General features: G+C 45.2%; 1 protein-coding gene across 3 annotated transcripts in view; it reads left to right on the top strand.

The window, feature by feature from the left end:
* The first annotated feature begins 6244 nt into the window (after positions 1-6244).
* PER3 (period circadian regulator 3) overlaps positions 6245-16232 on the top strand; it is a 30732-nt gene continuing 20744 nt past the window's right edge. For 2 of the 3 annotated variants that reach the window (XM_075190143.1, XM_075190145.1), the window contains exons 1-5: positions 6245-6345; positions 13975-14518; positions 14639-14790; positions 14967-15082; positions 15717-15918. In XM_075190143.1, coding sequence (XP_075046244.1) covers positions 14226-14518; positions 14639-14790; positions 14967-15082; positions 15717-15918 — 763 coding nt within the window. In that variant the 5' untranslated portion in view covers positions 6245-6345; positions 13975-14225. Of the gene's footprint in view, positions 6346-10718; positions 10861-13974; positions 14519-14638; positions 14791-14966; positions 15083-15716; positions 15919-16232 lie in introns of those variants that run through there. The other variant, XM_075190144.1, reaches the window with a different exon arrangement.

Raw genomic sequence — 16232 nt, forward strand, 5'->3', positions numbered from 1 at the left:
CTGCTTCTGGGAAGAACTATAAAAGAAAAATATTGCATTCTTATTAATGGACTGGAATCCTTCAGCTGTCACCCCAGTTTATGGAAACTTACTTGTCAATACATACTGCAGTTTCACATTCCCTCTAGCACTGTCCTTCATCCCAACTCCGCATGGCTTTATTGCTGGGGTAAAAAAGAATATTTAGTTAAAGAATCAGTCTTATTTTTGGGAAATAATTCTACATTTGAAAAACACATACTATATGTTGTATGTTTTGCTTTTTTCTGAGTGAAACAAGTTTTTCAGTGATGACGTGCAGGATTTATCTGCAATCCTCAATCTCCTAATCTCTAAACAATGACCAACTAGAGGTGCAGTCTTAGCAAATCAGTGGTAGGGTACAGTGGTACGCTGTATGGGGTATAGTGATCCTTTACAGAGTGGTGCAGTAAGCAAATGGGTTCAACACAGAGTTACTGTTCAAGTCCAAACTGTAAACTTACATTTCTATAATTGGTAAACAAGATTGCTGGACACGTGGATGTGTTTTAGTGAGACTCCCAATCTTCTACCATCCAGGGGAATAATCTGTGCTCTAGTCTCCTTCAATAGGCAGAGCTAACACCTCGGATAAGCAGTGGGTAAGAGTCTGGCAATTGGGATTCATGCCCACCTGACCCGCACCTAGTATCTTGCCTTATTCCTGCAGATAACTACACTAGTGGAGGTCTGGTGTGCGAGGAGCTGATAGACGGAGGTCAGTTTATATTTATCCCCTGAAGGTGGTGATAATCCCTTTCCTTAGACTCTCTGACAACCAGCACACTCCAATGTGCAGCCCCCAGAGATTTGAATGTCATCTTTGGAGAGCAGACTTGTTATAGAGAGGGAGAGGAGGAGGGCCAGTCTATGCCCCAGGTTCCACTCTGTGGCCCCCAGCAGCCTCCACGATACAGCTGTTTGCAAGCACAGGCAGCTGACGGACGGCACTTAATTTCATTTAGAAGAATCCTGAGACCAATGGAGGTACAGAGCCTGTACAACTGTATCTATATGATGTCTAGATCACTTTTCATTTTAATACATGGTGAAATCTCTGGAGTAGTAAGATACCTGGGAAAGCGTTAGAGGATTTGTGATCAGAGTAGCAAAGCAGGGCCCTCAGAAGGGTGGTCTGGCACTATCGGGCCCCTCCCACCTCTGGGCCATGTCGCCGCCTCCCATCCTAGTTTTGCTACTGCCACATGCGGAGTTTTGCGTCAAGACGTTGGAAAGTCACTCTGGATAGGCCGTTTCAATGTTATTCTCGTTGCAGGTCCTAGCGGAGGAAGTAGTCGTCGCTCAACGTATTTTTTTTTAAAACCAATGAAATGCTGAGCTGCAAGAAAGAAGAGGTCCCCCCTACCCAGGATATGGGGAGCAATAAAACGGATGTGTGTTGGGGAGATTTTATCTGTAACTTAAATTAACGTGCATGTGTGTTTATTGTACTGTATTTAATTTGTTGTTTTGTTACAGGCGTACCACTGGTCCCAGCGGGTGCCGATATGCTCTGGCAGCCATGGCTATGCTGGTAGTTGTAGTTCTGCAAGCGCCAACATAGAGAAATGCAATCTTTCAAATGACGAAGAATTTATTTGTGTGATGTATCTGATATTTCTGATTAAGTGCCCCTGTGGTCTACTTTATTTTGGTAAGACCACTACGGTGCCTAAAAAAATCAATTTGCAGAACATACATCTATAATTGGTAAGAGGAAAGATCCTACTGTTATACAACATTGCTATCAACGTAAATGTACTTGTTCTTTGTATACTTGTCAATGGGATTGAGCAAGTGCTGCCTCTCTCTAGAGGGGGCAATTGTGATAAAAATTGACTTCAAAATGAAACATTTTGGATATGTACTGCACTTGTGATTAATTCTGCCGCTCCTTTCAGACTGAATGACCGTGTTATTTGTTTATGATTTGTTCCTTCTCTCCTCTTATATATGCTATTTTATTTTTTTAATATTTTTTTGTCTTTGTTTTCGAGTCCCTCTGCTCAGTGGTGTAACTCTGCAGCGGGTACCACCGCGGTGGGGCCAGTCAATTCTAGGCCACCGTGAGATTGCCAGGAACTGTAGTGGCGGTAGTCCTGGGACTGAGGAGGATGAAGATGGGGGCTTCTCTACACATGCAACGGACCAGTGCTGCTCAGAGTATAGCAGGTGCCCAGTGGCGTTGCCGGGCTGTCCCCCACATTTGGCTATGGTGCCGGGCGATGCAGTGTTCTGCCACTGAGTCTATCATGGTTTGGTTTTTTTTGTGTGACTTTTTTCTTATGTTGGCAGATTTGCCGTTTCTGCACTATAAATATCTAGCTTATTTCACACTTTTGTATCGTGACTTGATGAAGGTCATTTGAGTGAAACGTCACTTTTTGTACATTATGTACAAGGAGATTATTATTATTATTATTATCATCATTTACACAGATGTCTGTGTTTCTATTCTACGTCCTGATCTGATGCACAAACTTACTGCTCTCCGAAAAGGCACCGGTACCACCTGTCTGTTATAATCATCATTACCATATAACTTAACCTTGCCAAAACTGAGCTCAAAGTTTTTCCTCCCTCTCATACCTCATCCCCTTCTGACCTCTCTATCACTGTCGACAACTCCTCTATCTCCCCTGTCCCCTAAATTCGCTGCCTTGGTGTCATCCTTGACTCCTCTCTCTCCTTTGGCCCCCACATCCTCTCTCTTGCTAAATCCTGCCGCTTCCAGCTGCGCAACATCGCTCGCATCTGGCCCTTCCTCTACCAAGATGCCACCAAATGCCTTATCCACTCTCTGATCATCTCCCGCCTGGACTACTGCAACCTCCTCCTCACTGGCCTCCCCCACTCTCATCTCGCTCCCCTTCGATCTGTACTTAACGCTGCCGCTAGGCTTATCTTCCTTTCTCGCCGCTCCTCTTCTGTCTCCCCCCTCTACCTAGCCCTTCACTGGCTCCCATTCCCCTTCAGAATCCTCTTTAAGCTCCTCACACTCACCTACAAGGCCCTCGCCAACTCCACTGCGCCCTACATCTCCACCCTCCTCTCTATTCATGCTCCATCCCGTCCTCTCCGTTCTGCCTCTGACCGTCGCCTCTCTTCCCCCCTTATAACCTCCTCCCAAGCGCGTATCCAAGACTTCGCTCGCGCTGCCCCCCTCCACTGGAACAAGCTCCCTCCCTCCATCAGAACTTCCCCTAATCTTTCCAGTTTCAAACGGGCCCTAAAAATCCACCTTTTTCTTAAAGCCTTTCTGTCTCCCACTTAACTTCCTACCTTATCTTCTGCCTCCGTCCCCCTACTCTCCATCTCTCCCCTGCGTCTCTCTGTCTGTCCAACCCTCCCCTTAGATTGTACGCTCCTCTGAGCAGGGCCATCTCTCATCCTGTTTCCAGCACTTCTAACTCTGCTCTCCAGCTACTTAGCCCTCCTCCTCGAGGATCCACTCCACGTCCACTCTCGCTCCCTCCTCCCCCCTGGGGGTCTCCCTGTCTTCCGCGCCCTCCTTCTTGGGCCCCGTCATTTGCGGATCCTACCTCCCCCTTCCCCGCCCTCTCTAGCTGTGCATTGAGCTTATTGAGTTACTGTGCTTACTGTACTGTGTCTCCCATTGTATTGTAATTTGTTTGTCTCTGTACGGCGCTGCGGACGCCTTGTGGCGCCTTATAAATAAAAATTAATAATAATAATAATACCATATATTTATATAGTGCTGTACGATAGAAAAGACACTGATGCAGGTAGTTGGGTAAATGGGCAATGAGGGGACAATGAGGTAAACTGATACTTGGATAAATGTGCAGTGATAGAGGCACTGAGGTACGTGGGCAGTCATGGGAGACGCTGGGGCAAGTTGTCAGAGACGTATAACTAGCCACTGATGGGGGTGGAAGATGAATGGCCAGGCTCTGCAGTATGGGGGCAGTGATGGGGTAAGAGGGCAGTGATGGGGTAAGAGGGCAGTGATGGGGTAAGAGGTCAGTGATGGGGTAAGAGGTCAGTGACGGGGTAAGAGGGCAGTGACGGGGTAAGAGGTCAGTGATGGGGTAGGGGGGCAGTGATGGGGTAAGAGGTCAGTGATGGGGTAAGAGGGCAGTGATGGGGTAAGAGGTCAGTGATGGGGTAAGAGGTCAGTGACGGGGTAAGAGGGCAGTGACGGGGTAAGAGGTCAGTGATGGGGTAGGGGGGCAGTGATGGGGTAAGAGGTCAGTGATGGGGTAAGAGGGCAGTGATGGGGTAAGAGGTCAGTGATGGGGTAAGAGGGCAGTGATGGGGTAAGAGGTCAGTGACGGGGTAAGAGGGCAGTGATGGGGTAGGGAGGTCAGTGACGGGGTAAGAGGGCAGTGATGGGGTAGGGAGGTCAGTGACGGGGTAAGAGGGCAGTGATGGGGTAGGGGGGCAGTGATGGGGTAGGGGGGCAGTGATGGGGTAAGAGGGCAGTGACCGGGTAAGAGGGCAGTGACGGGGTAAGAGGTCAGTGATGGGGTAGGGGGGCAGTGATGGGGTAAGAGGTCAGTGACGGGGTAAGAGGGCAGTGATGGGGTAGGGAGGTCAGTGACGGGGTAAGAGGGCAGTGATGGGGTAGGGAGGTCAGTGACGGGGTAAGAGGGCAGTGATGGGGTAGGGAGGTCAGTGACGGGGTAAGAGGGCAGTGATGGTGTAGGGAGGGCAGTGATGGGGTACAGGGGTAAGAGGGCAGTGATGGGGTAGGGAGGGCAGTGATGGGGTACAGGGGTAAGAGATCAGTGATGGGGTAGGGGCCAGTGACGGGGGGCAGTGATGGGGTAAGAGGTCAGTGACGGGGTAAGAGGGCAGTGATGGGGTAGGGAGGTCAGTGACGGGGTAAGAGGGCAGTGATGGGGTAGGGGGGCAGTGATGGGGTAGGGGGGCAGTGATGGGGTAAGAGGGCAGTGACCGGGTAAGAGGGCAGTGACGGGGTAAGAGGTCAGTGATGGGGTAGGGGGGCAGTGATGGGGTAAGAGGTCAGTGACGGGGTAAGAGGGCAGTGATGGGGTAGGGAGGTCAGTGACGGGGTAAGAGGGCAGTGATGGGGTAGGGAGGTCAGTGACGGGGTAAGAGGGCAGTGATGGGGTAGGGAGGTCAGTGACGGGGTAAGAGGGCAGTGATGGGGTAGGGAGGTCAGTGACGGGGTAAGAGGGCAGTGATGGTGTAGGGAGGGCAGTGATGGGGTACAGGGGTAAGAGGGCAGTGATGGGGTAGGGAGGGCAGTGATGGGGTACAGGGGTAAGAGATCAGTGATGGGGTAGGGGCCAGTGACGGGGGGCAGTGATAGGGTAGGGAGGTCAGTGACGGGGTAAGAGGGCAGTGATGGGGTAGGGAGGTCAGTGACGGGGTAAGAGGGCAGTGATGGGGTAGGGAGGTCAGTGACGGGGTAAGAGGGCAGTGATGGGGTAGGGAGGTCAGTGACGGGGTAAGAGGGCAGTGATGGTGTAGGGAGGGCAGTGATGGGGTACAGGGGTAAGAGGGCAGTGATGGGGTAGGGAGGGCAGTGATGGGGTACAGGGGTAAGAGATCAGTGATGGGGTAGGGGCCAGTGACGGGGGGCAGTGATAGGGTAGGGGCCAGTGACGGGGGGCAGTGATGGGGTAGGGGCCAGTGACGGGGGGCAGTGATGGGGTAGGGGCCAGTGACGGGGGGCAGTGATAGGGTAGGGGCCAGTGACGGGGTAGGGGGGTAGTGACGGGGGGCAGTGATGGGGTAGGGGCCAGTGACGGGGGGCAGTGATGGGATAGGGGGGCAGTGATGGGGTAGGAGCCAGTGACGGGGGCAGGTGACTATTATCTGGCCGTTACACGCGGCTCAGCCGCAGTCACTATTCCGCTGACTACAACGTAAAGTCACTTCTCAGCCGTCACTCAGGCAGGCCGCGCCTATGTAGGCGGTATCTCCCCGCACGGAAGGCGTGTCCCCCTCTTCACCACGCCCCCTATAGTCACTTCTCAGCCGTCACTCAGGCAGACCGCGCCCATGTGGGCGGTATCTCCCCGCACGGAAGGCGTGTCCCCCTCTCTTCGCCACGCCCCCCTACAGCCAGCTCTCGGCTGATGCATAACGTGCCCGGACAGGTGACCGTCAGCCGTCTCCCGGAATTAGCACCAATGGTCGGATTTCACATATCCTCCTGGCCGCGCCTCAGCCAATCAGTCTGCGGCTGGGCGAACCACCCAGCCTATCGGAGCGCAGGGGGCGGGGTCCTGTCACGTTGCACGGGGAATGTGTGTTGTGTGAGTGTGTCCAGGCTGAGAACATGATGGGGAGATAGAGCGGAGAGTGACGGGGAGACCGGCAGCGTGTGCGGTGAGTGGAGGCTGAGCCTGAGTGTGGTGCTGCTGGGATGCACTATATATATATATATATATATATATATATATATATATATATATATCTCTATCTATCTCCTATGTATTGTACTGATGCTGCCTGTCTCTGTATAATGTATAAATACAATGCAATATATATATATATCTATATATATCTATATATATCTATATATAGATATATATATATATCTCTCAGTGCAATAATCAGTGGGTCCTCTCTGATCACTCTTCTCATGCATTCTGCATTTGGGACTCCAGGAGTTACCAGTAGATCACTATGGACACTGGAGCCCATTGGTATTATTGGTGCAGTTACTGTATGTGTGTGTACATGTCTCTGTGATACACTGATCTACTGTGTTATTACACCATTGCTGTGTGACCAGGGTCTGAGTCTCCTGAGCTTTGGAGCTGACTTCTGATTCCTGTTGCACAAATGTTTTTTTTTTTGTTTTTTTTTTAGCAAAGCCCATTTACTTGGGGGAGATGATGGCACCAGGTGCCCCCTGCACAGGGCACATCCAGACTGAGAATGGGTCATTGTATGAGCTGGATTATTTAGTTGTATTATCTGGACGTCAGAGGGGCTGCTGAGCTGTACCTGGGTCATGTGGATTATATGGATGGGACACATGACAATATACCTCAGTCTGTGCCTGGTGACTGAGCTGCTTAGCTGTGTCCCCAAAGCCTGGTGTAATAATAATGTAGTTTATTTTCTTTGCATCCAAATGCACCATCTGCAATGCAGGATAGTAAATATGTGTATTTTTGCAGTGATATCTGACATATTGATGATTGTTTTGCTATACAGTTTGTCAGTACAACGCTAGAGCTGTTGGATTGATGAGTTGTTTGGTTGTTCACAACATGTAAAAATTATAAATACACTCAGTGATATTGGCCAGTAATTATGGTCTGGTCTATTGATTGGAAAATGTTGATGTGTCAATCTGTGCAGCTCAAATATTAGTGGTGCCCCCACCCTGTGTGTGTTGTTTTGTTTGTGGTCATTGATGCAGTTAAAAATAAACATTTAATATATATATATATGTGTATGTATATGTGGTAGGTTATAATTTAGAATTGATCTATCTACATTTGGCTTTAAATTAGGATGAGAGATGGCTTTTCTGTTTCATGCTGAGGTTTGGCATCTGGGTGCTGTGGTGTTCTGTGCCAAACACATGCAGGAGGTTGGCACTCAGCGGAGAGCCAATGAGAGAGGCCGCACGCAGGCAGAGCTCTCTATTGGTTCTTCACTGATTGGAAAGTCTCAGGATTAGCAATTCACGTGAAGCAGACATGCTTTTCTGAGCCACCAGGCTATCTGCTCCGCACATGCTCCAACACCTCCCTTATAGCCCCCATCCCTCCTGTGGTCCTATGCTGCACCAGTAACTAAACGTCTTGTGGCAGAAAAATGTAGTTTGTGAACTTGAATTTATTCACTCTTGTTAAAATGTGTGTATAGAACAACAACAATGTATGTTATAGCAGACTTTGGCTCATGTACTTCTAAACAATTGGAGGAAGAATTTCCCATTTAGAATTTTCTTTACTCTCTTATATACAGGATGGGCCATTGCATCATGGCGGCATCTAGTCGCTTCTGTTCCGACCAGAGCCCTATGTGTGCGGAGTTTGTATGTTCTCCCCGTGTGCACGTGGGTTTCCTCCGTGTCTGCTTGTTTCCTACCACACGTCAAAGACATACTGGGGGGGTAATTGGATTCTGACAAAAATGGACCCTAGTGTGTGTGTGGTAGAGTAATTAATGCACAAGGACTGATGCGAGTTATTACATATCCAATGTACAGCGCTGTGTAACATGATTGGTCTAAAGTACGACTAATTGTCACTCCCATGCATGGCTCGCTGTGTGATCTGCAGCTCGTTAGATAATTAGTCATCTTATTCATTCTGTTCACTTCCCGTGTCAACACCCACCTCTGTTGGGAGTTCACTCCCTGTATCCACCTCCCCTTTAGTAACTTGTTTCATTTCCAGATATAACATGTTTATCTCGCTTATCTTTCAGTCATTGGTGCTTTTATTGTCATCGTAAGCTCTATGAACACTTTCTATCTCCAATTTTTAGTTTTTGTTTTGTAGACCTATATACATTTCTGTTTCTTTCGTCGTTTTGATTCGACGACCACGGGCAAATTGCCTTTACAGCTGATTAAATTGTGGTCTGAAATAATGGTTTAAAAGCAAAAACCCTACATAGAAGGCCTGGTGCATTTTATTGGCTGGCTGAGTTTTAAGTGTGTGACAATGAGTTATTGCTTGGCAGTCGTTCTCTAGGAGTAGAGATGAAAGCAATGTTCCTCGGTACCGGTAATAGTCATTATAATGAATACATCTCCTTTCTCGCACTGTATCTTGGTAAAATATTTGTAATGTTCATTAACCTGGGTGTTTTAAAACAAAACTAACTATCAGATGCAGAAGGGCCCGTCCTTCATTTAATGTGACTTGTACATAGAACCCTACTAGGTAATTACCCATCCAGAGGTAGGTCTCCCTTGATTGGCCATTGGCTATGGCACTACTAGTCCCAGTATGCCCTGATTGCCAGCTAGATGGCTCTATTTTCTCCTCATCTTTTATTTAAGGATCCTTTTCAGTTTCTATCCATATTTATGATCTGCAAAAGTTTGGACTGACCAATAACCTAGTTTATAAGTACAAAGCGCTCCGTGTTCAAGGATTACAGGAGAATTGTCTGTGTGATCTACATGTAAAGGGTTTAATTTCCATGTCATTTTCTCGGTAGCCCTAGATATAATTATTGTTCACACGGCGGAATAATCTGTGTCACCCAGTGGCCAAATTACCTTGAGGTGCACTATGATCCGGTGTGGGTGTGGTGTGGAATAGAGTTTCATAATCAAGTGAAGCTGTTCCAGGATTTCGTTCCATTCTCTGTCTGTTTTGAAGCATAGCTCATATTTTCTATGTATTTCCTCTGTTACCTTTGCGGAGTCACCAAAGATAAAGGTACCTTTAATGTAAATAAACAATTTAGATCCGATGTTCTTTTTGGGTTTTGTTTTTTTTTCACTGCAAACTGACCCTCAATCAGCTGCCGGGCGTCCTATTTGTTTCTTGGTGGGGGGGGGGGGACTGGTTTATATCCTAATTTTTAGGGCATCAATTGGGTAATAAAAATAATGCTTTGTTTACTTTTATTACCAAAGAAGTCACTAATATTAATTGCATTCTTGTTCAGCCCCTGCTATTTAAAACCACCTTATTCCCCCAGTTACCCCTTAGACAAGCCCCCCTCCCCCTTCTCAGCACCCCCGCTGTTATTGGAACCAGCCGGCGGTCGTACAGCGCTGACGGCCAGTACAGAAGAACCAGTTAAGCAGCGAGGATGCGGACTGGGCGCTAGTTACCATGTATTGTCATTGGACCAACGTCTGCTTCTGCATTCACTATATAGAATATAAGCGAGCGCGTTGATCTCCCTCCCAGCTTTCAGTGGATATTATATTTGTGTTGCACTGATTATTGGAGTGATTTAGGGAGAAGTGTTTTATAATAAAAAATTCCTGCATAGAATATCTGCATAAACAGGTCTGATGTCATCACTTAACATCTGCAGGTTTTATTAGGTCAAGTCACAGACTAGCGCCCCCTGCTGTTTGTTAGTGAAAGGTGCACTTTGAAGATTGCATAATATCCATTAACTAAATATTTGTTATTCTATTGGATTTTAATTCCCCTAAATAGCACAGAGTCAATATTATAAGGGGGAACCCAGCCTACATATATGTTTCCGTAACTAAAAAAAAAAATACTTGGCAGGTTGATTTAATAAGTTGGGTTCTTAATAGTCGTCCTTCTTCCAATGCTAAACTCAAGGATGTAACCTGATTTCTTGTGTGTTCCCGAAATACAGCATTTGATGGAGAGGGCTGAAGGAGAGATGTATTGGAAAGTCTTCATTGTATCATGCATAAAACCATAGGTCAGGCTCCTGATTTAATTTAACTATAACAGAATGGGGTCTTCTACGTACACATTTGTGAAAGTTACAAGATAACATTTAATTTTGAATCCGTTTGTATTTAGCATATTGTGCTTCGGGCCATTTAGCAGTTTTAGCAATATCTTCAGGCTTGGTGTTGGTATATATGTTAGTGACTTGCCTCTGAATCCGGTAGGCGTGTATCTCTGCTGTGTAAACCATAGACTTGCTGCCAACTTTGTGTTCTAACCGCTGGTTACGCAACGACACGATCGCTGTGTACACGTGAGGCATTGTACATTCTGTACTAATGTGTGTTCTCTGTTCCGTCCTCCTACAAATATTTCCTGTAGATATTACTCAGAGTAGAAAGCCAAGCATTTGAAAGGTTTTCATGGGGTACATATGGTTTTAATCATCCAGAGACATGGAAGATTCTGTTTTTTTTGGCCACCTTGTAAATTCAGACACTTGAGGGGAGATTTTGGGAAACTTTCAGAGCTTTTAAAGGTAATATTTTATAGTGTCTGTTTATTCTGTTGAGAGTATAGGTTCTACATATTAAGTATTATTATTTTTTTTTTATTATTTTTTTTTAGTGCTTTGTGATGTTTTTATTTATATTTTTACCATTATGATGTTATACCATATTTGCATAAGTAAGTGTTTAAGTGGGCAAAGCGTGACCGGAAACTATATTTCCCATTCACTACTTTACGTTGTCACGTGGGACTATCACAGAACTTCCGCCAGTCTGAACTCCTAATTTTTGGACCTAGCAGATTTCTGACAAAATTCTACATAGCTTTTAATTCTTCTGTGTGTGTGTATTATATTGTCTAATAATTTGATTTTTTTTAAAAGCCCAACCTGTTTTCCCAGCCATCTCTGAGTTGTAAGAACACTATTTTTTTTGTTCACAATTTGTACTCAATGACCGTACTTTGCCGGTGGGCAAATATTTTAGACAGGCTGGACCCTCTATAACGGACCCCTGTTGGGAAAAGGGGATGGTTGTGTTATTATTACTAAGTACACGCTACTATTTGTTTTGTGTTCTATGTCATTGAATCCGTGTACTTGTCCTGTTTATTGCCTAATGTTGGTTAACAGAAGTTGTCTAAATAATACTGTGCAATAACACGCTTCTGCCCTGTGGTTATTTGCAGAGCACAGTAAACTGTTTACTTTCTGGGGAATGTTATAGCTGTTAGGACATGTAAGAAAAATAAATAAAACAATGATACATTTATATTTTGGCTGAGATTAAGAGTGTTTTTGTTTTAAACTAAAATCCACAAATATTGAAAGTTTCATAGAAACCAGTTTTATGTACAGTTAATCTGCTATCTGGTTCCTAGTTAAATTGTGCACATTACACCATTTACTAAATAAGGTCCGGGGCAAAATGTTATTTATTACAGGGGAATTGAATTAGCCGTGAAGTGTCTCCGGAACGTCCGTGAGATACATCGCAACGTAGATTTCTAGACAATCTCAGCTAATTTTTACCGTAGTTGCCCGCAATGTGGGCAATTAAATTCTCCCCTTAGAATGTGGCATTTAATCCTGAAGAAACCTCCTGTCTAGTTTTGCAGACCGCCTGCGGGAATAGTTGCAGTAACCTGCTCAGTAATAAGGGCGGCGATACAGGCGTTGTAGGATGTTGCCGTGTTCTGAAAGGATTGCACGCTTCCATAGTGTGCGTGTACACGGAACGGGGTACACGGAACGTGTAATGTTGCGCTACCAGAGCAGTTTAATCCCCTCGGAACGCTGCAATTTCTTTGAGGTTCAAGTGGTTTCCATCTTCTATTTAGCGCTTTCCTATTGTGATGACCGCTTTGCCCTTTAACGGATGGTGCGTCGCCTTCATAGGGGTTCAGTCTACAAAATGAAGCCTGTACTGTAAGTTTGTACATCCATAAAGAGGTAGCCAAACACATTAATTTGTGTATACAGATTTTTTTTTTTTATTGTTTTTTAAACTGAAGTTTATGAGTTTTTTATCTTTTTTATGAAAGCAGCAAATGTGTTTTCCACCTTTATCCCCAGTACACTCTGACCCTCGCCTGTAGGTCTCAGTAACCGGCTCACGTGGCTCTCTGTGTGTTTGCGGTTCAGGCATTTGTACAGTATGTTCAGCCAGTGGGTGCGTCGTCCTGCAAAGAAATAGGAATTTATTGTTTTTCTGCTCATTCCAGCTTTGCTGGCTTACAGTACGAGCAGATAAAAATATCCTGGTAACAGTGGGGCAGGAGTGAGCCCTGATGTCATGATAATTACACTTTCTCTTTATCTCGCCAGATGCCTACAATGGCTCTGGAAATCGTTCATTTCTCTTTGTTTCTATCAATGATGTGTTTTTACATTTGCATAAAGTCCATTATTCCCGAGCAAGCCTGATAATTAAGTAGTTGCTTTTTCCACTCCCACCCGTTACACTTTGGTTTGTGTTTATTTTGGTAACACGCTGAGCGGTCATCACAACATATTTACAGGGGGGGTATAGAATGGTAATGGGGAGCCTAGTACGGAGTTAAAAATGACTGCAAATTGGTGCTTTCAGTTTGCTAAACAGAGGAGCTTTGAAAACCGGAAGGGTTCAGATTCCTATAGACTGTTTAACAGTCTATTTATAATCATATCTGTTTGAATCACCTCTAATTAACATTGTCACATGATCAATGTAAAAAAGGCAACATTCTACAATGTGTTGCAAAAAAATAAAAAGTTTTAACGCCATACTCAAATATCCAGTGATGCCCACACCTGGCTCCATTCATAATTCATTTCATTTTGTTTCCAAGGGATGGGGGGGAGGTAATACTATTAACTAGTCTATAATGATGGCCAAATCCCATTGATGCAAATTGTACATCTGTGTTTGCTGAATCACCGTAGCTCAGGGATTATTAATCTCTTCTTGCGCAGGTTCGCATTACTATAATTGGCCTATCCTAGCTTTCACTTACATAATAGCTGTGAGGAGAGAGGTGAGACGAGGATCTCCACTATGAGTGACTGTAAGCTGCTAAAACCTCATTTATCCCACAGTAAGGAAATATACACCCAGCATAAAAGAATTAGCAAATATCCTAATGTATGCACAGTTTTATACCAGTTTTTGTGACCACTTCATAGCTCTGGGGGTAAATGTATCAAGCTGAGAGTTTTCCGGTGGGTTTGAAAAACCAATCGGATTCTAGCTATCATTTATTTAGTACATTCTACAGAATGACAGCTAGAATCTGATTGGTTGCTATAGGCAACATCTCCACTTTTCAAACCCGCCGGAAAACTCTCAGCTTGATACATTTACCCCCAGGTCTTTGTATCCCTGCAAAAATACTTTGAATAATGCGTCACAATTCCGCTGTGCTTTTGGATAAAACTCTACACAGAGCAAGTTATGTCCTAACTAAAGGGTCACAAAATAAATACGTGTATGATTATTAAAGGCTTTGTTCAAAATAGAGAAGGAAGCAAGATAAATATTTGGCAACACTTGCAGAACTTCACTGTCACAAAGTACATTGTATTAATATTTCAATTTGTATTTTAAAACCACTAATATTTATTGTGTACGTTCAGACACTTATTCTAACTATTCTTTATTTTTAGGAAGTAATTAATTCTATGAACTCCACTTTTGCATCTGGATCTCTACAGAACCACAAATGCCACAAACGTCGGTGTCTCCATTGAACCGTTTTGCTCCACCCGCCTTTTATGAAAGGTTAGACGTGAATTTACAAACCTGAGCGGTATTCACCAATAGTAGGTCACACCGTACAACTTCCCCGTCGGGCTCTTCATCGGTGTTTAAGGCAATGGTAAGCTGGGTATCTAGCTTATAACACTTTACCGTTACCATGAGTGCTGAGGTACAGAGCGAGGGCTTGATGCGCAATGAGGACTGGTCTGCAGCCCCGAGAGCGGAGGAGGAAAGCCCTTCCCAAAAAATATTTAATTGTGAAACTCCCGAAGAGCAGAACTCTGAGCACCACGAAGACATGGAGATGAACTCGAACGGCAACGACTCCAGTGGCAACGACTGTAATGGCCATGAGTCCAGCGGAACAGATTCCCATGGTAATAAACCAAGCCGGAGATCCTCCTGTGCGTTCCGGAGGCCGAGCAAATCCACGGGCAGTAGCAATATCAGGTAATACTAAAAGAAAATGCCAAAACATGCTGATCATTGAGTGCTACTTACCATCCATGTGCAAGAGTGCGGTAGCCTGTAGCCATCATGACAGTGTTGTCTTCTCTTCTTCCTCCGAAGTGATCAAATGGAGAGGACTCGCTCTCACAAAGAGCTGATGAGTATGGTGCAGGAAATGAAACGGAGGCTCCCACCGGAGAAAATCAACCGCAGCAAGCCCAGCACGGTAGACGCGTTGAACTACGCCTTGAAGTGCGTCCGCCAGGTCCAAGGTGAGAAGCGTTTAAATGCTTAAATAACTGAGCTAGGCAAGTCTGGTCTGGTCTGGTTTACATCTACTTCTAGATGAGTAGTAGGTTAGTCGTTCTGCCTCCCATAACATCTTTCCATCGCTGCCTGTGATGACTTGAGACGGTGCACTATAATCTCACTTCTTCTCCTCCTTCAGCGAACAGTGCGTTTTTCCAAGTCCTCGGTGACAATGGTACCTCCAGGATGGATACAAACGTACATACCATTGAAGATCTGGAGACCATAACATCGGAACAGCCGCCAAAGAACACAGTAAGTCACAAGTCTTACAATCACCTACATAGTAGTACAGTTGCAGAGCTGACGGAAGAAGATTTAAATTAATATGTGTCCATCACGACCAAACCAGTAACTTTGCTGTAGTTTTACCATATTGTTATAATTATATTAATAAATGCCGCAGAGGTGAATGACCTGGATGTCTGCTCACCTTCCAGTCATAACAAAAATAAAGTTAGTGGTGAGCCGGCCAGATCTCATCCAAGTTGGCCACCTGTCGTCGCCAAATTAAATTTCTTCCTTTCCTCCCAACATACTGCTCATTAAGCATCAATTAAGTTATTCTAACATTGTACATTTTTTTTGTTTCTTAATCTTTTTATCACTTTGGCATTTGTGTGCTTTTAAATGTAAATTGAAAATGCATAGTGTAAATGATGATCTTCATTTATTTAGCGTATAACCCTGGGGCAGTCTGCTTCCATAGCTTTGTTTCTAAGTAACTCCTGCAAACAAAGTTATAATACTTTCAACCTCCATATGTACATTAAATACAATTAACATGCGTACCCAAACTTAAATGCTCGCATTACTGCGCTACTTGAATAGTACCATGCTGTAAATAAGATCTATTTATTTTTCCCTAACTGTGTATTTCCCCTTGAAGGACACGTTTGTGATTGTGTTCTCCCTGAGCTCCGGGAAGGTGGTCTACATCTCGGAGCAAGCGGCCTACATTCTGAACTGCAAGAAGAAACTGCTGGACTCCTCGCGGTTTGTGGAGCTCCTGGCCCCTCAGGATGTCAGCGTCTTCTACAAGCACACCACCCAATCCCACCTTCTGCCCTGGAACATCGGGACAGAGACAGGTACAGAGACATAACTAGCCGCTCGCAGTGTACTCTTACTGTACCCGGGACGGATCCTGGTGTTAGTGCTACTGTTACGTTGGACAGATCTGACCAGCCAGTGTACTCCTTCCCCACCACTGCTATGGTGCCAGGCCTTGTAAAAATCACATCTTGAAAATAATACATTCCGAGCTAAGCATGTTCTGGATCAGCTGATAACTTGTTAGTGTCCTCACACTCACCCATTGTGTGGGCGCTGGTCTTGCTCCTGAGTGTTGCAACTGCAGAGGTCTTTCAGAGCCTGATATTGTTGATGTATTCAGGAATAATAC

The sequence above is a fragment of the Mixophyes fleayi genome, chromosome 11 (assembly GCF_038048845.1).
Source record: "Mixophyes fleayi isolate aMixFle1 chromosome 11, aMixFle1.hap1, whole genome shotgun sequence".
NCBI classification, from domain to species: Eukaryota; Metazoa; Chordata; class Amphibia; order Anura; family Limnodynastidae; genus Mixophyes; species Mixophyes fleayi.